This window comes from Emydura macquarii, unplaced genomic scaffold (genome assembly GCF_026122565.2).
Source record: "Emydura macquarii macquarii isolate MOO-44397 ecotype Brisbane River unplaced genomic scaffold, CSIRO-AGI_Emac_v2 contig_1253, whole genome shotgun sequence".
In the NCBI taxonomy this organism is placed as follows: Eukaryota; Metazoa; Chordata; order Testudines; family Chelidae; genus Emydura; species Emydura macquarii.
Genome location: NW_027131390.1, coordinates 37,115,849 through 37,141,463, shown reverse-complemented (window position 1 = coordinate 37,141,463; position 25,615 = coordinate 37,115,849). Strand labels below are relative to the sequence as shown.

The 25,615-nt window shown below is 56.2% G+C and overlaps 1 protein-coding gene across 1 annotated transcript; it reads left to right on the top strand.

Moving 5' to 3' along the window:
- The first annotated feature begins 2,018 nt into the window (after positions 1-2,018).
- Positions 2,019-25,423, top strand: XPNPEP2 (X-prolyl aminopeptidase 2). The gene is made up of 21 exons (XM_067548499.1): positions 2,019-2,245; positions 7,901-7,974; positions 8,497-8,607; positions 9,580-9,643; positions 10,395-10,499; positions 10,903-10,989; positions 11,232-11,378; positions 11,843-11,944; positions 12,259-12,340; positions 12,571-12,766; positions 13,526-13,615; positions 13,746-13,855; positions 14,616-14,693; positions 16,396-16,467; positions 16,734-16,794; positions 17,304-17,373; positions 20,241-20,345; positions 20,898-20,957; positions 21,316-21,392; positions 24,572-24,670; positions 24,756-25,423. Exons 1-21 carry the CDS (start codon positions 2,197-2,199, stop codon positions 24,948-24,950), a joined length of 2,034 nt encoding a protein of 677 aa, XP_067404600.1. The 5' UTR covers positions 2,019-2,196; the 3' UTR covers positions 24,951-25,423.
- The last annotated feature ends 192 nt before the right edge of the window (positions 25,424-25,615 follow it).

Here is a 25,615-nt window from a genome sequence, read left to right as displayed (position 1 = left end):
TCCAGGAGCTTTAGTTCTGTGCTAGGCACATGGGATGAGAGTCAGGCTTTGGGGCCTCACCCAGAGCAGGGCTGGGAGAGGGAGAAGCGCTGGGTGAGGGCTGGCCGCAGGGGGAGGGTCGGGGAGGGCTGTCAGGAGGCGTGGGAGATGTTCCAGCTGCTGGAAGCCGATGGAAAGTGGCTGTGCCTCTGCCGGGCCCTCCATCGAGGGAGGAAATGCTGAGCGTGGCTGGCTGTCCCTGCCCGCAGGGTGCTCTCTCTGCTCCATGCATCCCCTGTGCCTCTTCTGCCCCCTCCAGCAGCAATCTCCCCTCCTGTGCTGCCTCTCCCTCCCGTCCCAATGCAGCTGGAGGAAGGCCTGGTCCTTAGCAGCTGCTGTCTTCCTCTTGGGGGGCGCATGCAGCGCGTCTAGAGATGTGAATGACAGGCAGTGGCCCACGGTTCCTGGCTGTCCTCAGCGGCTCTGACGGCTCTGTTAACGCCAGCCTGGCTGCGGTGCTGCCTCACGCGCTAGCAGGAAGGTGGCAAAGAACTCGATGAGAAACCAGGTTCAGCAGATGCACGCTCAGGCTATTGCAACACACCCTGAGTCTTTATCAGGCTCATCAGCTCAGGGACTCGTGGTCAGAAGGACTGAAAACCTCAGGGCCGACATCTGCCACGTGCCTGGAGCCAGGCCCCTGCCGTGAAGGGAGCCAGTGACAGGGCTGACAATCAATCACGCCCAGGCAGGCGGGGCAGAAGGATAAATTCCACTCAGCAAGTGGCTGATAACCTGCCCAGGTGACAGCTATACCGTCCGCACCAAGGTCATCACCAGCCCTGAGAGTCGGCCCCAAGGCAGGCACACGGCCTCTGGCGTTCTGCCCCATGGGCCCGTCCCGGATGTTACTGACAATGCTCCTGCAGAGACTTGTCCCACCCTGTCACTGACAATAAAAAACACCGGGTGCAGCACACACAGGTGTCAGGAGGCAGCTCCACCCCTGCCTCAGGAGCTGTCCGGAGAACAAGGGGCTGTGTAAGTGGGGAGCCGCTGGGGCTTTGATCTAGTCACTCCTGGGAGAGGTCCTGCCTCTGAGGACATCCCTCAGCCCTAGCTGTGCATGTTAGTGGCTGGCTGCGGTGGGGTGTGTGTCGGGCTCACTGTGTGTTTAATTCCCATTTGTCAAAAAAGACATAAATCGAAGGGAAAGCGTAAGAGCGGCTCTGCAGTGAGTGGGGCCTGAGGCCTCCCTTCTCTGCCCCAGCCAGGCCCAGGGGAAAGAAAGGATGGCCCAGCTCTTCCCCAGCACGCCTGTGCTGGTAGGGCCCCATCTGAGTCCCACAGCCGCCCTTTGGCCTGGACTAAGGTCACCTGCAAAGGCAAAGAATTGGCGCTGTGTCTGCGCCCTTAGTTGTTGCGTTACGATGCAGAAAGCGGGTCTGCATAGGGCCTTGTTTGGCTGCTGCTTGCTCCTTACAGTATAAATTCAGGTCTTGTCTCCTTTGTCTCTTTCCAAATGACTCTGTGGTCAGCTGGGTTGTGCTCTCAGGTCCCAAGGAAGGGCAAGCTAAGTACTTGACAGGGGAGGGGTTTCACTCCGATCGTAAAGCCTTTACATTTTGCCTGGTTTCGTAAACCTGGTGACCTTAAATGGCTGAATGTGAAGGATTGCGCCCCACTCCCATCAGCTGAGAGCTGAGGATGCCCCTAGGCCAGATCTTTGGGTCTGCGAAACCACCCACGAACAAGGAGCGCGGGACCCCAAGTCCCTGACATTTCTAACTCACATGCCAGCCCAAGAAGACAAATCTCCTTTCAGGCCCTCTCTGAAGAGCCTACATGCGCATAGCCAGTCACACGCCCATGGGCTGCTTCTTTTCAAGTACTTTTCAATCCCTATCCAGCACTGGGCCAGGGGGTGCAGCCCTAGGCGGATTCTCTGATACTGTGTGTCGCCGCTGCTGCTGTTGGGAGGATCTTTGGACTTTGGGACCCTGTCCTGTGCTGTGTTAGCTGTTTGCTTTTATCTGGTGGCAGCTGGAGGACAGAGGAAGTTAAAGGAATCTGAAAGTTAGCCCCCTACCTGCTGCTAAAGACCTGCTATCCAACGGGCACTCACGGGGCAGCAGGAGGGGACTGGGGATCAGACAGACTCAGATCGGGGCTGTCTGAACCCATCTGACAGAAGAAGACTCTGACTGCCGAGGAAACATGCCCTCTTCTTTCTGGAGCTCATGGGCCTGGATGCTTCTCCTTCCTGGTATGTTGGTGAGATTCTTCATTCAGATGGCGCCAGCACGGAAAGATGGGCTGAGGCTGGGACAAACCATCTATCTATCTGTCTGTCTATCTGTCTTTCTAGCTATCTATCTGTCTGTCTCCCCTCGCCCCTTTGAATGTCTAGCCCATGACTTTCCCTTCCTGCCCTGGGCCGGGACCTCTCCTGAGTGGTGCCCCTGCCTCAGGATTAAGATCTGAGTCGGCAGTTTCGGGTTCAGTTAAGGCAAGTCTCTGCTTGGCATCCCAGAGAAAACGAGAGAGGTTTTCTTCTTAGAAGGGGCAAAAGTCCTGTCCCTCCTTGGCCCCGTCCCCACACCCATGACCTCTGCGTGACAGAATGACTAAAGGACAAGCTGCGGGAATACGCTGTGGACTTTCCAATCTGGACTCGTGCAGGGAAGATCCGTGACCCAGCTGGGCAGCTCCAAAAGTAGATCGCAGGTGACCTGGAGCGTGCTCCGTTGGCACGCTGTGACTGACATTGTCAGAGCAAGGGAGATTAAAAGCCCAGCAGAAGCAAATAAACCGAGTGCCCGGATTCCTCTCTGCCCCCTCCCCCCCGATACAAGGGGGTGCCCGTCTTTTTGGGGCAAAGGGGCAAAGCTGGCTGAGGCTGCTGTTAAAGTCGGTTTTAGAGGAACTGCCTCCTTGTCTGGCCAGCTCACAGCTGTTATTAATGCTGCTCAATCTGCCATCCCAGGCACAGGCAATTCAGCTGGAGCTGACAGAGGTGGCGCTGTCCTAGGTTCCTCTCTCTGCCCAGGACATCTCGCAGGATCAGGGTGACACAGGCCTCAGGTCCCAGGAAATGGGGTCAAGGTTGGGTGCTGCTTGCTCCAGTAGCCTCCATCTGTTCTTCCTCTTTGTCTGTTCATTCTGTCTTTCCCCCCAATGTCTCTTTCTTTGAGGACCCACACAGAGAATGGCCCAGCCCCTCATTATGTTCTCCTCTAATTAGGCCTAATATCCACCACACCAATTCTGGCTCCACATAATCTGTTTTCAGCAGTCCTTGGATTATTTCAACATGGCCTTTTTGGTTCCAACTAATCCAGTTTCTCTGCCTGGTTCTCTTGCCCCTGTTTATAACATTCTTCATTGAAAATAACTTGACTTGCTTTCCCTGGTAAATTGCTAAGCAGGAAAAAGTTACAGACCAATTGTCACAACAGCCCTCTCTGCTCCCCCAGTACACAGAGTGTGATTGGGGACCGCTCTGCTTCCCCTCCCGCCTACACTCGCCATGGGGTCTCCAGATTTCTGCACCTTTGCTCCGATTCCTCCAGCTCTGGGCTCTGGCTCAGGCCCCTCTCCCAGGGCTGATGTGCTTGTTGTTCCTTTGGATGCAGGAAGCCATAATGATTAGAAACGTCTCTAATGTTTTCAGAATCCCTGTTTGCAATCAGGCTTCTTCTCCAGGCAGCAAATAGCCTGGTTCCAGGAACGTTGTGCTGCTCTCGCAATCCTGGCACTCCCCAGCTCATGTTTAGAGGATGAGACACTTCACAGGTTTTATGTGACATGAGTTGTGTGTTGTTGAAGCCGGTTCTTGATCTCTAGGGATAAACACAGCCCAGAGATGGTGGAAAATCCATAAGGCTCACTGAACTCCAGCCTCGCAATTGCCAGCTGGATAATGACATGGAAATGCAGCAACACAGCTGGGGAGAAGTGCTCCTTGGAAGAGCATCTTTAAGATATTCCTTGAGATCAGCAAAGAGAGTAGAAGGATCCCCCATGTGGGGGACATTTCCAATCCCCCACCCCAAAAACCAGTATCATTATCTAAACCTTGTCCCTTCTGTCATAGGTTTCTCTTCTTCCTACCTGCAGACAGGTGCTGTCCCAGGTAAGGTGACCAGATGTTCTGATTTCATAGGGATAATCCTGATAGTTGGGCTTTTTCTTATATAGGCGCCTATTACTCCCACCCCCTCTCCCAATGTTTCACACTTGCTATCTGGTCACCCTAGTTCAAGGGCACCTCCTCAGAGCCTGGCACAGCCCTGCAGGCACCCTGCCTTAGTTTCCATCTGAGTTCCAAGAATAATCCATTTAAACCCAGAGGCTTTGCGAACACTATTCCCCTTTCTTAGCCTCACAGATTCCAAGGCCAGAAGGGACCATTGTGATCTAATCTGACTTCCTGTATAACACAAGCCAGAGAACTGCCCCGAAATAATTCCTAGAGCAGATCTTTTAGACACACATCCAATCTGGATTTACAAATTGTCAGTGATGGACCACCACCCTTGGTAAATTGTTCCGCTGGTTAATTACACTCACCATTTAAAAACTATGCTTTATTTCCTGTTTGAATTAGTCTAGATTCCACTTCCAGCCACTGGATTGTGTTAGACCTTCCTCTGCTAGACTGAAGAGCCCATTATGAAAGAGCCCATATTTGTTCCACATGCAGATACCAATAGACTGGAATCAAGTCACCCCTTTACCTTCTCTTTGTTAAACTAAATAGATAGCGCCTCTTCACTAGAAGGCAGGTTTTCAAACTTTTTAATCATTTCTTGTGGCTCCTGGCTGACCCCTCTCCAATCCTTCTTGAATTGTGAACACCAGAGCTGGACCCAGGATTCCAACCGCAGTCGCACCAATGCCAAATACATAGATAAAATAGCCTCTCTGCTCCTACTCCAGATTCCCCTGTTTATGCATCCCAGGATTGCATTAGGCCTTTTGGCCACAGTGTTGCATTGGGAACTCGTGTTCAGCTGATTATCCACGCCCCCAAATCTTTTTCAGAGTCCCTGCTTCCCAGGATAGAGTCCCCCATCCTGTAAATACAGCATGGCTGACGTTCTTTGTTCCTAGATGGACACATTTACATTTAGCCATATTCAAAAGTATATTGTTTGCCGGAGCCCAGCTTACCAAGATACCAGTTCGTTCTGTATCAGTGACTTGTCCTCTGCATTATTTTCCACTTCCTCAATCTTTGTGTCACCTGCAAGCTTTATCAGTGATGATTTTATGTTTTCTCCCAGGTCATTGATAAAAATGTTAAATAGCGTCAGGCCAAGAACCGCTCCCTGCAGGAGCTACTAGAAACCCAGCCTTTCAGTGACGATTCCTCATTTCCAGTAACATTGTCGGACCTGTCAGTTAGAAAGCTTTTAATCCATTTATTGTGTGCCATGTTACTTTTATAGCTTTCTATTTTTCATCAAAATGTCATGTGCTACCAAATCAAATGCTAGGTTGTCGATAAATGAAGTCTTGGTATATGACCTCAGCACGATCAACTATCAATTTATCAACCAAATTTGCTATCTCATCAAAGCAAGATCTCTAGTTAATTTGAGAGGATCCATTGTCCACAATCCCATGTTGATTGGCATTAATTACCTCACCCTCCTTTAATTCTTTATTAATCAAGTCCCATCTCAGTCATTGTATTATCTTCCCCGACAGGCCTATAATTACCCAGCTCCTCCCATTTACCCTTTTTAAATATTGGAGCAACATTAGCTTTCTTCCACTCTTCAGGAACTTTGTGGGTGCTCCGAGATGGATTGGGACTAATTTATTCAGTTTAACCAGCTCCCTTCTAGATGCTGAGTTTCCCAACCCTTCTTCACGGGGCGGTGTGCTGCGAGCCCTGGCTTCCCCAGCCTGTAGACTCTCCCCTCAGGTTCAGGGTTTCACAGACATGCTCTATGGGGCTGAGTTCTTCCTCTCAGCCCTCAGCAGCTGCTCCCTTGACTGAGCTTGGATTGGGAGTCACCCACAATCACTCTCTTGATCCTTTGAGGTGGGTCTAATAACCCCAGACTCCTGTCTGCAAGTGAGAGGAGCCTTGCTCTGCCTGCTCCACCAGGCGCCTGGCCCTGGGGCCTTAAAGGAACAAAGGTCTGAGGTGGCCCATACCTTCCCTGTCCCAGACACTCACTGCTCCCTAAGACCATCTTCCTTTCTCCCAGGGACTGCTTCAGTTATTTTCCGGCCTTCATCCACTTCCCTGGGCACGTGTAACAGGGTTACTGGTCTCCCAAATGATCCCCTTCGGCTGCAAAGACCAGTACGCCATTACACTACCCAATCCTGGGAGGCATCTCAGCAGCCAAACCAGCACACAGAAGTCTCTGCTCTCACTTACACACATCAAAAATAACTTGCCTCATTCCTTTGGGTGCGAATTTGCCCATTGACTGAATCATAGTCACCCATGGCAGTCATGGTTACAAAGCGCCTCCCTCGCTCTCTGTGCAGAGCTGAAATACTGGCCTACCCAGAAAAACAACACACACATGCACACAGACACAGGTGACTACACAGACACAGGTGCACAAACACCCAGATACACACACACGCAGGAATACACACATGTACCACACAGACATCCCCCAACACACACACACACACACACCCTCTTTGCACCTATTCCACATACTTGGGTCACACACATTTAGCAGCCAGAGTCTGACCATTCATAGTTACGCTAAAATATTTAAGAAGCTTCAAGTCTGAGTCTAATTTGGTCCTAGCCGACAGAAAGCTGCCTCCTGAAGAGTGAGTCTGGGCCGGGCCGCAGGACGTGCTGCGTCCCAGGTACTGCTCTCAGCTCAGAGCTTAGCACTGTTCTGCTTGAGTGGTGCCGATAATTGATTTTTGGGTTTCATGGCTGAAAGGCGGAAAAAAAATGGCCCATTGAGAGTTGGTTTCTTGACACAATGAAACCTGTTTGGGTTGAGCAAGGCATTTCAAATAGTGATGTGACGCGATATTTTGAAACAAACTGAGTCGACGTTTCCAAAGTTGGTGTTTTCAGGTTTCTTGGGGCTGAAGCTATTTGGTGAATTCAACACAAATTCCTGAACTGTTTCAGGGCCCTGAAAAATGCATTTTCCAGTGAATGTGCTATTTGCTGAAAGCGCGTCGCCCGCTCTTGCAGGGGAGCTAACAAAGCCCCTGCTTCCACTCTTCTGCAGTGGGCAGTGCCAGAGGCTGATCAAATGCCCAGGCCCTGGGCTAGCCAGGCATCAACCCTGAGTGCTCAAAAATTCCGAGTCAGGAAAGCATGAGATCGGCTGAAAAATCATGAGATTTAAACCAATAATAAATGTAACACCCCTCCCCCACTCCCCCCCCCGGTTTCTGAGCCTTCGGGCTGCACTTGGCCGGCGGTGTCTGGCTTCTCTCCATGGCCACATGGGATAGGAACATGCTATATTTTACAAAACACAAGTCAAGATTCTCCGAATTCTCAGGTCTCCAGCAGCTGGAGCTTTATGGAAAACATCAGCTATCACCAGAGTTGGAGCACTGGCTTTGTACCATCTCCAGGGTGGGAGAGGCCTTTCTCCCAACCAGACTCTTTGCTGCGTACCAGTGTGATATGGAGATAGGCCCGGCATCTTGGCTTTGGGCCCCGTGAGCCCAATTCTAGAGTGTGAGCATCTTCTTTGTCTCTGCATGGCCTTCTGAGCCTCCGGGCTCTGCACAGGACCCTGACAGGGGGACCGGGCGCATGGCGGTGGGACTCACAGGGCACCGGGACAGGATAGCATGGCAGGGAAAGGGGAGGAGGTATTGCAGTGGTTCAGCGGGGCTGACATCCTAGTAACGGATGCTGTAGGTGGCACCTAACTGCATGTGTGGTTTTCTCGCCCGCTCTTAGGCTGTGCCATGGGATTGAAGAAGCAAAGCAGCTCTGCCCAGAGTGACATCAGAAACTGCAGCGTGTCCCCTCCGGTGAGATCTTCCCCGAGATCCACCCCCGCACAGGGCAAGCCTGAGGGCATCCCCCACTAGCCAGATGCCCTCGGGCCCAGGCCTTCTCCCTTATCTCTGCCTCCATCCCTCTCCCTGCTTCTCAGCACGAGGCGAGGGATCCGCACGCCCTGGCAGCGTAGCCACAGGGCAGCCTGAGCAGAAGCCCAGAGGCTCCCCTCTGCCATTCTGAAGACTATCTCTGACCTGTCCTGTGCTCATCGCTGAGCCCCGAGTGCAGGCGATCCACGGCAGAAGGGCCACATGCTGCCGTGGCACTCTGCTCTGGGACCCGGGAGCAGCCCGCCAGCCCTCAGGGGGTTCCATTGACATGCTGCCCACCAGCCATGGACGAGTAGTGGCAGCACATGGGGGCCTGTGAGCTGAGCAGTCAGCACAGCTGTGCACCGTGCTGAGAGCGCAGGCCCCACTGCAGCAGGCTGGGTGGGCGGAGGGCTGTCCCGTGGATCGGCCCCTCATCAGTGTGTTTCTCTGTGACACCAGTTCTTGCCCCCCACGGCGACAGAAACGAGCACCCAGCTGAACGCCCTGCGCCAGCGCATGCAGTCCTACAACATCAGCGCCTACATCATCCCAGCCACCGATGCCCACATGGTAAGGCACGGCCATGCCCCAGGAAAGGGGTCCCTGCATTTGCTGCCCCCGCTCAGGAATGTTGGGTGGGGGCTGTCTGCAGGGGGGGCAGCCATGTGCTGTGCTAGGGGGTGTCTGCGCAGGGGGAGGCATGTGCTGTGATGGGGATGTCTGCGGGGGGGGCAGACGTGTGCTGTGCTGGGGGCTGTCTGCGGGGGGGGGGAGGCGTGGAGGTAACAGTGGATAAAAAACTGGATATGAGTCAGCAGTGTGCCCTGGTTGGCAAGAAGGCTAATAGCATATTGGGCTGCATTAGGAGGAGCATTGCCAGCAGGTCGCAGGAAGTGATTATTCCCCTCTATTCGGCATTGGTGAGGCTGCATTTGGAGTATTGTGTCCAGTTTTGGACCCCCCACTACAAAAAGGATGTGGACAAGTTGGAGAGAGTACAGCAGAGGGCAACAAAAATGATTAGGGGGCTGGAGCACAGGACTTATGAGGAGAGGCTAAGGAAACTGGGCTTGTTTAGTCTGCAAAAGAGAAGAATGAGGGGGATTTGATAGCAGCCTTTAACTACCTGAAAGGGGGTTCCAGGGAGGATGGAGCTAGGCTGTTCTCGGTGGTGGCAGATGACAGAACAAGGAGCAACGGTCTCAAGTTGCAGTTGGGGAGGTCTAGGTTGGACATTAGGAAAAAGCTTTTCATTAGGAGGGTGGTGAAGCACTGGAATGGGTTACCTAGGGAGGTGGTGGAATCTCCATCTTTAGAGGTTTTTAAGCTGAGGCTTGACAAAGCCCTGGCTGGGATGATATAGCTGAGGTTAGTCCTGCTTTGAGCAGGGGGTTGGACTAGATGACCTCCTGAGGTCCCTTTCAACTCTAATATTCTATGATTCTATAGGGGTGTCTGCGGGGGGGAGGCATGTGCTGTGATGGGGGCTGTCTGCGGGGGGGGGAGGCATGTGCTGTGATGTGGTGTCTCTCTGTATCCCAGAGTGAGTACATTGCTAAGCGGGATGAACGGCTGGCGTGGATTAGTGGCTTCACAGGCTCTTCAGGTGAGCGCGTCCCCACTGCCTGCCTGTGTTCCCACCTCTGCTATCACCTTCCCCGCCCCCCGGACACCCCACAGGCCCCTCCAGCCAGGCTGCACCCTCATTACGCCCCTGGTGGAACCATCCCTTACCAGCACCCCCACTGAACAAGGCCCCCTCCCTGGGGCATGAGCACGTCCCACAGCCAGGGCACACAGCAGCCAGGTCCCAAGCTCTCCAGCTGACTGCAGCCCAGCCAGGGTGGGAGAGTGTGAGACCTGGGGGCAGCCTGTCCTGCCCTAACTGCCCCCCTTCAGCTAGGCTCCCTGGGAGCTGCCATTGCCTCGAAGGCAGGCTCGGCAGGGCAGCTGCAGAACATGCCCACGTGCAGCGCCACGTGAGCCCCTCCCTGCGTTGGCAAGAGATGCACTAGCCACAGGGGCTAGCGGGTCCCTGCCTGAGTCGGTCAGTCCCAGGGACTGCCTTGAACAAGAGCCCCTCAGGCAGGGAAGGGGCAGTGAGACATGTCTGCCAGTGGCACCAATTCACAGATTTCTATCTGGGAGCAAATTCTACCTCCTCCCCACCAACAGGGCCCCCTTTGGTCCTCCTCACTCATCCCATACCCTCGTCCCGCAGGGACCCTGGGTCGGGGAGTCTCCCTCGCTGTTACCCACACTTCCCCAACTGATGCCACGTGTCTGCAAAGGCCCTGCCCAGGACCCTGGGAGGGCCCGGCCTTGGCTAATGAGCTTTTTCCTCTCCTGTGTCTCAGGGACGGGGGTGGTGACGCTGAAGAAGGCAGCTCTGTGGACAGACAGCCGGTACTGGACCCAGGCAGAGCGCCAGATGGACTGCAACTGGGAGCTGCAAAAGATGTGTCAGTAGCCAGGACGGGCAGGGAGACGTTGGCAGGCCTGGCCTCTGCTGCCCACTCCAGTCCCAGAGCTGCCCTGAGCCAGCTGTGCCATGAGTGGCAGGGCCTCAGTGGCCTCTCCGTGCCACACTGCTGCCCTGAGTCCCAGCCCCAGGAGCCGACAGAGCCAGGCCTTTGCCATGGGGAGCCCTGACCACCGAGGCTGGCATACAGCAGCCCTTGGTGTGACTCAGGGCCCTGGGCTTCTGGCAGAGGCTGCTTGGCAGCCCAGCGGCACCTGTGGAGACTCAGAGCTCTGCACCGGCAGATGCGAGCCGCCCGAGCTCTCCACGCCGGGCCCTGCTCCCCCTTCCCCGCTGCCCGGCTCCAGAACCCGTAGGCCACTGTGCTTTGTCGTGTCTTGCAGTCTGGACCAATGCCATCGGCAAGTGGATCCTCCAGGAGATTCCCGCTGGAGAGAACATTGGACTGGACCCTTTCCTCTTCTCCATCGGTATCTACCGCCCTGCTCACTCCTTCAGCCCCCCCACCCAGGGCCCCTCTGCCTCCACCCCCATTCCACTCCACAGTGCATGCCCTATAAGGCCTAGCTAAGGGGATGGGGGCCTGACACTGCAGCCCAGCTGCCATTGCCCTGATTCTTAACCCTGGAGCCTTGGTGGGGGCAGCTCCCAGGGAGGGATCATCAACCTGACCGCACCTCCGAGCCTAACTGGCGGCTGCCTCCTTCCTCAGCGCTCTGGAAGGATTATACCCGCGTTCTGCAGGATTCCAGCAGGGGGCTGGTTCCCATCGAAGACAACCTTGTGGACCTGGTGTGGGGCACGCAGCGGCCTCCCCCACCCACTGGCAAGATCTATCTCCTGCCAAATGCCTTCACTGGTAGGTGCTCGCTCCCCGCTGGAGAGCGTGGGATGCAAGCCGTTCTCCTGTGCCCCCTCCTGGTGACAGTGGAGACCCAGTCGCTTCTCCCCACTGGGCATGCCAGGATGTTGGCCGTGTGTACCTGCTCGCGCTGGTGAACGGCAGATGTCTGTGTGCTGCACGCACGGCTGGCCCAGAGAGGTGCCTGTGCCCCTGTGAGTTCGGCAGATGTGTGGAGTGTGGCTGGGCTGAGTCAGGCTGGGCGGTTTGCTAGTCTGCGAGGGCCCACGGCTTGGTTCGCTGCCAGGCACAGCGTTTCTGGGGGGCTGTAGAGCATCCCGGCTGGACCCGAGCCCTCTGGCAGGCCAGGCTTTGGAAGAATGAAGCCCCTCCTGCCCCAGGAAGGGGTGGGCTCGGGGCTGCCAGCCCACGGGTTGGCTGTTCTACCTGACTCTCATGCCCGACTCCCCCTGTCATTTCAGGGAGCACCTGGCAGGAGAAAGTGTCCGATATCCGGAGCCAGATGGAGCAGCACTCTAGGAGCCCCACGGCGGTGCTGCTGTCAGCGCTGGAGGAGACGGCCTGTGAGTGCTGGGGCCCAGGAACATCCTGCCACTGCCCCCCACCCAGCATGGCCTCACCCCAGGCCTCTGCCTTCTCCCCCACCTCCCAGCACCCCAACAGCTGCGGCTCCTCAGAGCAGCTTCCCTGCTGGGCATCCCACCCCACAGCGGGACTACTGGCATTGCCTGGCTGATTACTGTTACGGGGGTGAGATCAGGGCACGCTCTAGTTCACTTTGTGCGCACTCCCTGTGCCCGCGCAGCGACACCAGGCGAGACGGGCCGGGCAGGCAGCCTGCTGCGCCAGGGAGAATGTAACACCTTCGTTTCCACAGGGCTGTTTAACCTCCGCGGCGATGACATCCCGTACAACCCCGTCTTCTACTCCTACGCGCTGCTGACCGCGTCAGACATCAGGTGTGGAACGTCTCCCCAGCCCTCCGAGCCCCAGCGCACCCCCAAGGGCCATTCTGGTCCACCATCCCTGCGTCCTCTGGGGACGGGCTCCCCGATCCCTTTTGGGCTCTCTTCCCAGCATTCAGGCTCCTTCCCCACTCCCTCCCCAGTCCTGGGCTCAGGAGCTGGCCCCCCCTTGCTGGATAGTGGAGAGGGCCGCAGCTGAGCCAGCTCTGTGCTCCTTCCCCCAGCCTGTTTGTGGACCGGAGCCGCCTGACCGCCGAGGCGCTGCAGTCCCTGAGGGCCGTGTGCCCGGGGCCCCTGTGCGTGCAGGTGGAGGACTATGACCAGGTGCGAGCCAGGCTGCATGCCTTTGCCCAGGGAGACGTCCGGGTCTGGATCGGGACGGAATACACGACCTACGGGCTCTACGGAGCGATCCCCAAGGTGAGCGCTGGCCCCCACCTCCCAGGGCCAACGGGCTAGGCCTCTGCCATCTCCACTCCTCCAGGTCCGCAGGACAGGCTGAGCCAGCCTGGGGCGGGGAGGGGCTTGGGCAAATCTGCCTGCGCAAGGGGACCGGTTGCCCAGGTAAGGGGCTGGCAGGCAGGCAGGGAGAGGAGAGCTGGGGTGGGCCTGCATGGGCAAGGGGGTGCAAGGAATGTGCCCGCTGCTGTCCCTGCCCCGTCTCCCCACATGGGCCACTCCTATCTTTCTGGCCCATCCCACTGAGGACGGAGGGTCGGGACACCCAGCGTCAGGCCCCAGCTGGGAGTGGGATGGGCAGCCAGGCTGCTCCTGTCGGGTCCCTGGCCGGGTGAGGGCTCACACTGTGGGGCTGGCTCAGGAGGCTGGACGACTGCCCCCGGCAGCTCACTGGGCACTGGACCTTGCCATCGGCCGTTCTGCGTACCCTGCAGCTACTCGCCCCCACTGCCACGCCACGCACCAGTGCCACAGGGCAGTGCCCTCCTCCCTGCCCATGTGTAACACTCCTGGCTCAACGCTCCACTCGCCCACCCCAGAAACCAACCAGTTCTGCTGCCAGCTGGCCTATGCAGGGCACGGAGCTGCCGCAGGCCCCAGCCGGGCTGCTCTGTGCCAGCGGTTCAGAGGAACATTCGCCCCCCCTCCACCCTGCATGCACAGCGCACTGGGGGGAGCGTGGCGTGGCCAGCTGACCCCTGGCTCTCCTGCCCATTCCAGGACAAGCTGGTGGAAAGCAGCTACTCCCCCGTGATGACGACCAAGGCGGTAAAGAACGCCAAGGAGCAGGAGCTACTGAGAGTGGCCCATGTAAGTGCTGCCGGGAGCCGGCCTCGCTGCGCAGAGGGGCTGGCCCCAGGGCTGGGGACTGGCTGACACGTGGAAGGGCCGGGTGCTTCTCTCACCGGGGAGAGTCAGGCTGCTGGTGGGTTGCCCCCAGGTGCGGGACGCCGTGGCGGTGATCCAATACCTGCTCTGGCTGGAGAAGAACGTGCCTAAAGGATCGGTGGACGAATTCTCCGGCGCTCGCTATGTGGACAAGCTACGAAGGTCAGTTCAAGCATGATCCCAGCCTGGCCCCAGCCCAGCCATTCCCACTCCCACCCCATGGGCCGCTGACAGGGCCACAGGCCTCGTGGGTGGTGGGCCATGGGGGCAGGCCCCAGCTCGGGGGCCCAGGCGCCCCTTGAGCGCTGAGTGACCAGAGAGGCAGCCACTCTGAGCTGGTGCCCCCCACAGTGAGCAGGGTGTGATGCCGGTCGCACGGGGCGGCCTGCGTACCCCTGTGCCCTGCTGGGGCAGCACTGCAGGGAGGGCAGGCGTCCGCATGCCCGTGACAGGCATGCCGCCAGCCATGCCTCTAGTGGGGGTGGGAGGTCGAATCCCCATGGTGTCCTAGAGCCGGCTTCCTCGCTGATCACAGCCCATAATCCAGGGGCCCAGCTCCCCTCCCAGTCCCACACAGCGCCCAAGCGGATGGCAGGCCCCAGGCGGCCATCTGGGGGGTGGTGGCAAGCGTGAGCCCCAGTTTGCCATGCCCTCCCTTAGACCACCCTCGGACGGGAACCAAGAGGAAGAGGCAGTGCTTGGCTCGGAGGGGGGGGAGAGGGTCATACTCCAGCTGCACCCTCCCCAGGGCCTGTTCTGGCCCCTCCTGGGTCTGTAGGGCCCAGCCGTGCCCCCTGCCTTCACAGTCCCTGGAGGCAGCCCCAATGCCCTCTTCTCACCCTGTGGGCCTGGCTGCGCCGTCTCCTCCCTCCCACAGCCTCAGGCTCTAGCTGTTCACACAGCATTCCCTTCTCCTTCCCAGGGAGCAGGAGCACTGCCAGGGTGCCAGCTTCCAGACCATCTCTGCCAGCGGGCTCAACGCGGCGCTCGCCCACTACAGGTACCCATGAAGCAGCTTTTCGGCAGGTGATTCCTGCGGGACAGCATCAGCACCACTGGCACCAGCCCTGGCTCCCTCCCCCCAACCCTCAGCCACGGGGACCAGGAACCAGCAGGGCAGCTCATGGGTGCAGGAGACAGAACTGCCCCTGGAGCTGGGCCCAGGCGGGAGTGCGGGCTCACTGCCCCAGAGAGGCGAGCCAGCCGCAGCTGTTACCCAAATAACAAATATTACAGGATCGTATTAGGGGATAAGGCAACAAGCCGCATTTATTGTGAACACAGAAACTTCTGTAGATAGTATCCAAGAAAAGAAAAGTATCAACACTGTAATAACATTAATATTGTGCTCTCCTTAGTGAAATAGCATTAATAATAATGTAAACACTAGGAAAACAGTATTAACATTATATCAATACTACAAATTACAGAGACACATGTTTCAATTGATGCTTTCATTCACATTCACACACACTGACAGGCACACACAGATAGAGACAGACAGACATACATAGGGATCTTCCAGATGTCATAGTTACCAGCTTCTTGGTGCTCATGATAGTCACTGGCCAGGTGACTAGAGCATGAGGATGAGGAGCAAGGTTCTGCCGATGCGCATCGGTACTCCTGGCTGGTGTGATGTTGTAGACCCGAACCTCCAGCCTTCATCTTCTTGTCCCATTTTATAGGGAAAGGACCCCATGTAAGTCTATGGGTTTTGCATTGTCATGCTGCAACTGCATTCTTGGTGTGATCCTCAATCACCCACATTGTTGCAAGCCTGATCAGATTTTGTCCTTTGAAATGGGCTGGCTCCAAAGTTATCAGGGTGGCTCCTCTTCGGCCATTTGATCATCTTTGCTTCTTTCTTCTTCCCTCAAGCGTTTTAGGTGAGGCTGGTGTTTTCTTCATGTCTGTTTCGATATCCCTTACTCAGACCAATTGTTCAATCACTCTTTTTGTCTACACCCAACTCAATTGCTCAGCCATTCACACTTCAATCACTCAGGGCCAACTCCTAGCTGAAGAACTTACATATTATTTTTAGAGCAAACCTTATTTCATTTTTGACAGTGTCTTTCACAATTAGATAGATACATTACATTGCACAGTGTGGCTTTTGTACTTAGAATAGGATTTTTACAAATATATTGGAAGCAGGTAAAATTAACAGATAAACTGGCCAGTGGACATAGTACAGACATTTACAAACAATCTTAAAATTATACAAAGTACAGACAGACTTGAATTAACATTTAAAAGGGTAGAATAGTAAGAGTCAGTTTGAGGTTTTAGCTTTTGATTCAGACTGATGTGCCTTTTGGTAGGAAGGGGGGGGTGTTTGTGGCTCTGTTCTTACATATATTTCAAAAACACGATTTTGGCCAACACAGCCATCTCAGAGCAGAGTGCCATGCTCCCTGCTGCACACCTGGCAGGAGGGGAGCGGGCTGTGGAGGGGTTGCTCAGATGCTGTGGTGAGGAGGGCAGGGCGCACACTTGGACAGATGGGCATTCTCTGGGAAGGGGCACTGCCGCCTGCAGGGCTTTCTCATTTTGGTGTCAGGCCAGGCCCTCAAACTGGCCTGCTGTAATGTGTGAGCACGTGTGTGAGGGTGCGTGAGCCTGTGCGTGATCTGCAGGGGTTTCCCCTGGGCCTTTTAGCTAGATCTCTCCATTACTGTCCGGTTTTTCCCTTTCAGTCCATCCAACACCAGCAGCCAGAAGTTGACTGTGGACGAAATGTACCTGTCTGACTCCGGAGGGCAATATCTGTGCGTATGGCCTGGCCTCCCATTCTTGCTGGCCCAGCTGTGTCCCCATAAGACCAGCCCTAACTGTGTTCAGAAACGGGCAAACCTTGGCATTGCGCTGAGCTGCCTCCCCCCCGGCCTGCCCAGCCCTGTGCTCCTCCGGTCCCGCAGAGTGCACGGGGAAAGGCAGGAGCTGCTCTGCGTCTGGCAGAGGCCCGGCTCAGTGCACTCCCCAGGGCTCACACAAGGTCATGCACGTGCCGCTGACTGTTTTCCTTCTGCTGCAGGGATGGAACAACGGACATAACCCGGACTGTCCACTGGGGGGAGCCCACCGCTTTCCAGAAGGTACAGAGCATTCGCATCGGTGGCCCTTGCCCTTGGCCGTGGGCTGGGTCCCAGACACCATCTGCCAGTCTCTGGCTGTCCTGGGCTGACATGCAGCTCTGAGTGTGGTGGGGGAGGCAGCCAGGGCTTCCCACTCTGTGCCTATGTCAGTAACGAGGGCCCTCTCCTCTCTCCCTGTCCCTTGGCTCCCAGGCCCCAGAGGCAGCAGCCGAGATCTCAGCCTGCTTAACTCCACAGCCAACTTGAGCATCACAGCTCTGGTAACTCCATGCCACGTGGGCCTGGGGACTTCATGGTGCTAACTGCCCACATCCCCTGCTGCAGAAGCACAGGCTCCACCAGCTAGCTAGAGGAGAGTCTCTATTAGGGCCTATGACACTCAGCAGAGCTGTTCTGATGCCATGCAGAAGAGGGGTTGTGGTGTGGGTCTGGTGCTCACCCCTGCACTGCCAGCACTGCTGCCCCGACGAGTGTTGCAGGCGGCCCCTGACGCGTTCTGTCCCCTGCAGGAAGCATACACACGAGTGCTGATGGGAAACATCGACCTGGCCAGGCTTGTCTTCCCCTCTGAAACACCAGGTAGGTGCCAAGCCGGACACAACCCTGCCCTGGGATCCCTGCAGAATCGCTGGCTGCACCCCGGGCTGAGAACAAGGGCTGGGGAGAGCCTGAGACTCAATGCTCTGGGGCGGAGTTGGCTTTTCAGATGGCTCCGTCCACCCAAGAGCCCAGGTGTTTTCCATGGATGAGGGGCTACAGGAGTTTTTGTCTGTTATCAGCATAAATGAATCCAATCCACACAGAGGCCTGTGCAAGTTCTCACATGCCCATCCACTTGCCGGGCACTCCTTTTCAATCTGTGCTGACCCTTTTTCCGCTTCTGAGAGTGTGCGAGAGCAAAATACAACTGGCTTCCACTCCGAGCCATGTTGTTGCAACAATACACCACCTAGGCCACATCTTGCTTGACCATCCTGGGTTTGTTCTCATTGTAGTATGTGAGAACTGGAGCTGGTGAGATCATTTCTTTTACCTTTTTTAAGGCAGTTTCTTGATTTGGCCGCCACAGCCAAGAGGTATTGACTTTAATAGTTCATTCAGTGGTTTTGTCACTTGAGAAAGGTCTTGTAGGTATTGACCAGGGTAATTTACCATCTCCAGTACTCATCTCAGTTCTGGAACATTAGTTGGTGCATTCATTGAATCGCTTTTACTTTCTCAGGGCTAGGACTGATTCCATCTTTATTTATTGTCTGTCCCAAAATCTTGATTTGGGGTAGGTGGTTTCCTTGTTTAGCTTCAGTCCAGACTGAATGATTAGGTTTAGAAGTTGGTTGAGGGTTTTGTTATGTTCCTCCATCGAAGACCCATAATATCATCGAGGAAAACTACAACTCCATGTGCACTCGTTAACAGTTCTGCCTTTTATCTTTGGAAAATGGTAATCCCAAAAGATAATATGCAAAAACAAAAACTCCCACAGGGTTTGAGAAATGTAGTCAGTTTAGCACTTTCTTTGGCTAAAGAAATTTGCCAGAAGATGCTCGAAGCATCCAGCTCGAAGAATACAGTAACTCCTTTTGCTTTGGGCAGGGTGGTGCAAGAATATATTTTTCTCTTACAACTGCTTCAACTGCTTAAGATCCACACAGATTTTTTTTTTTCCATTTTTCTTTGTAATCACTGGAGTACACCATGCTGGTGGATCAGAGATTTTCCTGACTATGCCAATCCGCTCCATTCTCTTTAACTCAATTTCCACTTTCTGAAGTAACGGGCTGGGAACCCTGCGATCTGTATGTACACTGTATAGGTCAGCACTGTCTCTTAAGCAAAAACAACGAGAGTCCTGTAGCACTTTAAAGACTAACAAATTTAATTTCTGCAGGCATAAGCTTACTGGGTCTCCTTTCAGAAATCTATTATCACCAAATATTCCATCGAGTTCTTTCACCTTTCTCACTAGCCCAGTGCTGCCAAGCTGCGGCTGAGAAGGCTGCTGGCCTGTGTGGTCCTCCTTTGATCACATACACTCTGAATGCAAAGCTTTTGTCTTTGTAAGTTGTTTCTGTGGTGAACGGGCCCATGCAGTTCAGAATAGCTTCAGGGCTAGACAGAGCTGTGTCAGGTGCCTTCAGCTCTGGGGGGAGTTGAACGTTTTTGAAAGTCCCTTCTGAGATGACTGACTTCGGCTACCGAGTCCATTTATAGTCTTGCCATGAATATTCAGTTTCACTCTCCAGGCAGGCTCTATGTCATCACAAGTGATAGATCCCAGAAATGGCTCTCGATAGTCTGTAATATGAGTCAACTCCCTGGCTGTTTTGGTGCGGCAGACAGCTACAGAATGTCCCTATTTTGTGCAAGTATTGTACCTTGTGCCTCTTGCTGAGCATGCATCAGCTCTTAGGATATGACTTTTCCCACACCTTGTGCATGCAGGCTGGAATTTATCCCTCTTAGCCCGGGGGTTCTCTCTCCTTGCCTCAAGGATTTTATGATAATGACTTTTAGAGCTCAAGTGTCTGTTTACAACATCTAAGCTAGTTTCATGTTTTTGAAGTTGCTCCTGCCTCTTGTTCTGCTGTTTGACTAGTTCAGATTGCTTTCTTGTTATCTCTGTATAGCAACAGTTAGGGTTAAGTCTATCTTCAACGGTAGCTGCTGTGAAAGATTTTTATCTGTTAACCCAGTAACCAGCCTGTCTCTGATATTTTCATGTTTTGCAGTTCCAAAATCAATTTTCAGCCTATGCATGCAGAGGTCATATAAAAATCCAGCATTTTCCCCTGGTTCTTGAATTCTCTGGTGAAAACATGCTTTTTCATAAATCACATTTCTCTGAGGTCTGAAGTATACATCAAATATAGCCAGAACCATTTCATAGTCGTCTTTGTGACTGGCTTCAATAAAGTCAAAAGATTTGCTCTGCCTTCTTCCCCATAGCATAAATTAAAGATAAATAAATAAATTTGTAGCAATTGGAAATCTTTCAAAATGCTGCTTCCAGTTGTCCGTTGTGAAGATTTGTCAAAGCTGAAGTTCTCAGGGGCATTAAAGAGTTGATGCCTGAGAAGAGAAGAGCCTGTTGATGAGATCCTGCAACTTTTCTTCCTCTTTTCCTTCCGTTTGCAACCTTTTTTGCTTTGTTCCTTCTTTTTTTCCTCCTCTGGCACCAGTTTACTTCTGACACCATGTCATGTACTTCTTGAACCACGGCAGGTTGCAGGGCTGCTCCGAGCTGCTGTACCAGCTGTGGACTGGCCACCGAGCTTCCTTCCCAGAGAGACACACAGCAGATGTGTTCACTGAAAGCCGTTAATGCTCTGCCAGGCACGGTTAAGGTTAGCTTGGCCCTCCCCATGTTCCACTACAAAGGCAGGAGCACGGGGCAGGCCTGGCGTCCCCTGAGTGCCTCTCAGGACTTCTCGTCTTTTGTGTTTCAGGGCGAGTGATTGAGGCCTTCGCCCGTCGAGCCTTGTGGGAGATCGGACTTAACTATGGCCACGGGACTGGCCATGGCATCGGCAATTTTCTCTCTGTTCATGAGTGTAGGTGCTCAGCTGTTGGCCTGTGTGCCCTTGGCGCTCACGCCCCTGTGAGTTTGAACTGGACGGGCACAGGGAAGCCGTGCCAGCAGCTCTGCCCCTCCCCGTCTCCCTGCTGCCCTTGCTCGGCCAGTGTCCTGGAGATAAGCGACCTACAACAATGAATTCTCACGCCCTGCTTGGCAACTGGACTCCCCCTCCTCCCATGCACCCAGTGACTTCGTCGGGCCCCCGGGAGCACAGCACCTGTTATCGCATGGTCTGGAGAATACTGATGGGTGGGTAGTGGGGCAGCTCAGCCAGCTGGATGTCTGGCGGGCTCGAGAGGCCCAGCTCAGGGAATCGGCTGGGGTTCCGGTGGGCGCAGGGCGTCCAAGCACGCTGGGCTCTGCGTAGACACATGATAAGCTCGGGTCCCCTGGTCCTGTGTGTGTGGAAGGTGCAGCCTCTTCCGCACTAGACCCTGCTTGGGGAGGAGCAGGTGTCTCCAGCCTCAGGGGTTGTCCTGCTCCGGCATCATGAAGGAGAAATAAACGTGGCTTCTTCTACCTGCAGGGCCAGTGGGATTCCAGTCCAACAACGTGCCCTTGGCCAAAGGCATGTTCACTTCCATAGGTAGGCATGTCCCCCACAGTCCCCACCCCACCGTCGCCTCAACCCCCCCCCCCCCAACACCTGGCCCCTGAGACGCAGGCTCATGTGCCTGCTACGCTCAGGTGGCATCACCCTTCATGAAATCCTGCAGCCCACACGGGGGCCCAGGGGTTGGCACTCCCATGGCAGTGCTAGGCCCCTGCCAGGGCTGGGGCTGGGTGGCACAGTGCCCTGGTGTATTGCTTGCAGCTGGGGAGGAACTGGGGATCATGCAGCTGGAGCTCTGTGTTCCCGGGAGCTGGCCTGGGGCTTGCAGGAGACCCCCGTGACAGGGTTGTCAGGGCTCTGCATTCATTGGCCTCCCATCTCTGCTCCCCAGAGCCCGGTTATTACCAGGAGGGTGAGTTTGGAATCCGCATCGAAGACATTGCGCTGGTGGTGGAAGCTCAGACCAAGGTGATTCACTTCCTCTTCCCTGATGGGACAGGCCTTGCTGACACATCACCGGTCAGCAGCCACGTTCACCCCCCACTCAGCTCCCTCTGATCATACAATCATAGATAAGCGGTGGGAGGGACCCCAGGAGGTATCTAGTCCCACCCCGGCTCAAAGCAGGGCCAACCTCAGTTAAATCCCAGCCAGTTCTAGAGGGCTGGCCCCTGCTGCCTGCAGACCCAGACCTGGACCCCAAGTGGGGCTCAGCTGGTACCAGCTCCCTACCAGGCACTTAGCAAAGGCTTGGGGGAGGGGCTACCAGACCATGGATGTTTGTCTAAAAGCTTTGCTCTGGGAGTTCTTCTGGGGCAGGTCTCTGGCCTGTGCTATACAGGAGGTCAGCCTAGATGGTCACAGTGGGCCTGTTGGGACTTGGAGCCTATGAACCTATGAAAAAACAGGAGATTGATTGTGTATTTGTTCATGTTCTCGGGCAGACCATCCAAGAGCTCAGCTTTGACCTGGTTGTGTGTGCCAGGGTCCGTGTGGTGGGAAGGGGCCCCGTGGCGTGTGGCTGGGTCTGTGTGGTGGGGAGTGGCCCCGTGGCATGAGCCGGGGTCTGTGTGAGATGAGGACAGCAGTAGGGAGTGTGGCCAATGGCAGATCTCAGCCATGTTGGAAGAGCACGGAAGTGAGCTGGGGCGGGGCAGGCACCTCTTGCTCAATACAAGCACGTCTGTCTCAGCCGTCCAGCCACAGGAAGCTGAGAACCAGCCATATAAGCATGACCCAGACGGGCAGTGCGATGTGGCAAGGCACGTGTGGGTCGGTGTGAGAGTGAGTGGAGGGGAGCAAGGGGCAGGAGCTGGAGAAAGGCACCTGGTGGGACGCCAAAAGGGAGCCACCGTGGAGGTGGGACCAGAGCCACAGCAGAGATGCTGCACTGTGGGGGGGCTGTGCTAGGGCCAAGCAGGACGAGAATCCGGAAGGAGTCAGAGCTAGGAAAGCAAGCGGCCAGGGAGCAGAGCAGTTTGAATGCCCGGTTGGAGCAGAGCCCGGACTGAAATCAGGGAAGGAGCCTGCGGTGGGAAAGGCATGAGGTGGCTCCTTTCGCAAGCTTGCCCTGGGTGGGAAAGGGGAGTGAAGGGACCATAGCATGGGCGAGGGCCAAGGCCAGGAGTCAGGACTGCCCAAATAGTCACAGTTCCCCAGAGCAGCTCCCAGTGGCCCAGGCGCTGACTCACATGCTGGAGAGGGAGCTGCCATCTAGCCCCGTCCATGCAGCGTCGATCGCAGAGTCCCGCTGTACACCGGCTCCCTGGAGCTGTACGCAGGGCGATGCACTCGCTGGTCAGATACTGGCAATGATGCCAGGACAGGAGAGAGTCCAAGGAGTCTGCAGAACCAGCCGCCGGGGGAGCCCCTTGTCCCAGTCCCCTGAGTGCTGAGCCGCCCCTGTGCCGAGTCGCTCAGAGCAGAGCTGCCGGGATGGCTGTATGCACAAGCAGCTGCTGGGGCACTGTGCTCGGGGGGTCCGGCTGGCCGAGCCGTCAGCAAGGCTTGGCCAGTTGGCCCCTTCCCTGTGGCCAGGCTGCAGGAGGGGAGGGAGCCGTTGCCCCTACTTTGCCCGCAGGGAAGGGCTGTCCTGATAGCCTCCGCACGTCCTGCCTTCCAGCCGCGCTGCCTGCGGGCCCCTGAGGAGCACCACTGAGCAGCCCAACAGGCGCTGGATTCTGCCCAGCAATGCTGCAGGGGGGCTGCCAAGAAAGCAGGGGCAGGGGTGGGACAGGAAAGGGGGAGAGGAAGGAGCGTGGGCGGCAGGGCTGAGAAGCGTAACACCCGAGGGAGAAAACACCTGCCCTTGGCAGGGGTGGGGGGGAAGGCAGCGTCCAGAGCCAGCACCTCCTACTGGCCAAAGATGGGCACAGCCCCTCGAGGCAGAGGCCGCACCAGCCGGCTGGGTTCTGGTCCTGCCTCTGGCAGCAGCCTCTGTCTCCTAGCTTAGGTGCCTCTACAGTTCCCCTGCTGCAGTATCTGAGCACCTCGCATGATTTAGGCTCACCCCCCGCCCCTGGTGCATGAGGCAGGGCTGTTCTGTCAGGGGTGTGGTTAGCACGTTAAACTTACGGTGGGCAGACAATGACCAGAGAGCTTGGAGGGGCCCCTTCTTGATTCTGGCGCCTGGGCCCCATCACCTCTCGTGTAAGGTGCTTTGCCACAGCCACAGCCACCTCTGCCCCTCCCTGTCCTCTAGCAGCAGCCGCCTGGCTCTGCTCCCTCTGCGGGGCTGTGAACGCCCATGCAGGGCCCTGCAGCGTGGCTGTGTTACCAACAGCTGGGGAGATGCTCCATCTCCTTGCCCCTGCCACATTGCTAGCAGGGCAAGCGGGAGGTTCACACAGACTTGATGTGGGAGGGCCTGGGTGCTAATCAGCAGGGAGAGGCACCCATATCAGAGCCTGTAACAAGTGGCAGCTAAAGGACATGACCAAGGCCACACAGGGAGTCTGTGGCAAAGCAGGGCATTGACCCCCAGGGCTTCCATATAGGCTGGTGCCTAACCCTGGGCCAGCCTCCCTCTCCAGTGGCCTGAGACGGCCAAGCCACGTGTACTGATGCCCCTGCTCGGGTCAGCTGTGGGGCCTGACCTAGGCGCTGTAAACCTGAGCGTCTGGCAGCAGAGAGACCCCAGAGTGCGCGGCAGCACCTCAAGCCCCTCTCAGTGTGCGCTAGCCATCGGCAGGACAAAGGGTCACACTGCTGCCCCCAGGCGACAGGGTCATCCGCAAGGCAGCTGGCCCCGCGGGTCTGCAGTGCCCTTGTCCCATCTGTGAAATGGGGGGTGCTTAGGGGAGGGGGCGCAGCAGGGGATGCACAGGCACACTAAGACCAGTCGGGGGGGGGGGGGGAGCAGAGCTGGGATTGGACACCCCCATGTGTGGGTTTTTAGCCCTTGCCCTAGGCCCTAGGTCGCCACAGGTAGGTGGCGGATGTCTCACGCCGGTGCACTGACCGTGGGCACAGAGCGAGGCAAGGCATGGCACTGGGCAGGTGAGCGAGGGGTGTGGCAGCAGACGGGAGAGCTGTGGCCATGAGGGGGAGGGGGCAGCGCTCAGGAGGGCTGGCAGGGTGTAGACAGCAGCTTGGTGGCGGTGCTGGGCTCCAGCCTCTCACTCGCTGTCTACCCTCTCCTACCACAGCACCAGGCCGGGGAGAAGGCCTATCTGACCTTCGAGGTGGTGTCGCTGGTGCCCTACGCCCGGAACCTCATCGACACCAGCTTCATGTCTGAGGAGCAGGTGAGTGGGGGCTCTTCGGGCAGGCAGGGCGGGCGGGGGCTGCTCAGCACAACAGCCACTCACGGCCTGACCTATCTGCTTGCAGATCCAGCATCTCAACACGTACTACGAGACCATCCGCCAGCGTGTGGGGCCAGAGCTGCAAAGACGCCAGCTGGAGGAGGAGTACGAGTGGCTTAGGCGGAACACACAGCCCTTCTCACAGGGCGCGATGCTGGCAGCCTCTCTGGGCACCCTGGCAGCCACCTCGCTGGTGTCTACACTCCTGCCTGACAGATAGGCCTGAGAGATACAGCAACCCCTAACCATCCAACCCCTCTCCTAGCCACCCGCCCCCCTCGCAAACCAGCCCTCCCAAGCCCCCCCCCCCAGCTTTCTTCCAGGAAGGCTGCGTCTGCGGTCTGTGTATTTTTCTCACACGCAGCCTTCTTACCTCACTTCCTTTTTGCTTGTATTTGAAAACAAGTTAACGCTCAGGCAGGGGTTTGAGCTTCTCCTTGCACTGTGGCTGCTGCGACCTTGGGGCATGGGGCTTGTGCCGTCGGGGTGTGTGGGCATGTGCAGGGCTGCGGCACGGCCACACAAAGGTGCAGGGCTGGCAGTGGCTGCGTTTGCAGGGTGGGTGCCTGTAGGGAGGGGGGTGGTGTGTGAGCACACTCCGCGTGGGCTGAGCAGAGGTGCGCATGCAGGGCTTCTGCCTGCAAGTGCCTGTGGCACTGGTGGGCGTGTCTATATGAGTAAAACTGGTGTGTGCAGGGCTAGTTGTGTGTGTGTGCATGCATGCATGTGCAGGGCTGGGGAGTGTGCAGGGCTGGGGGGGGTGCACATGCAGGACTCGTGTGTGTGTGTGCTGCATGCACCAGGACACCTTCCGTGTCCAGGTCCGGGGCACAACCTCATGCAAAAGGGCAAGTGTCACTCAGCTCTGTGGCGGGGGATGGCTGG

What these genes read in the sequence shown, in the direction of transcription:
- XPNPEP2 (XM_067548499.1), top strand. Translation starts at nt 2,197, where the DNA reads ATGCCCTCTTCTTTCTGGAGCTCATGGGCCTGGATGCTTCTCCTTCCT. An exon ending in TCTACGGAGCGATCCCCAAG is followed by an intron (nt 12,767 to 13,525) that starts GTGAGCGCTGGC and finishes TGCCCATTCCAG; the next exon opens with GACAAGCTGGTGGAAAGCAG. An exon ending in AGGCATGTTCACTTCCATAG is followed by an intron (nt 20,958 to 21,315) that starts GTAGGCATGTCC and finishes TCTGCTCCCCAG; the next exon opens with AGCCCGGTTATTACCAGGAG.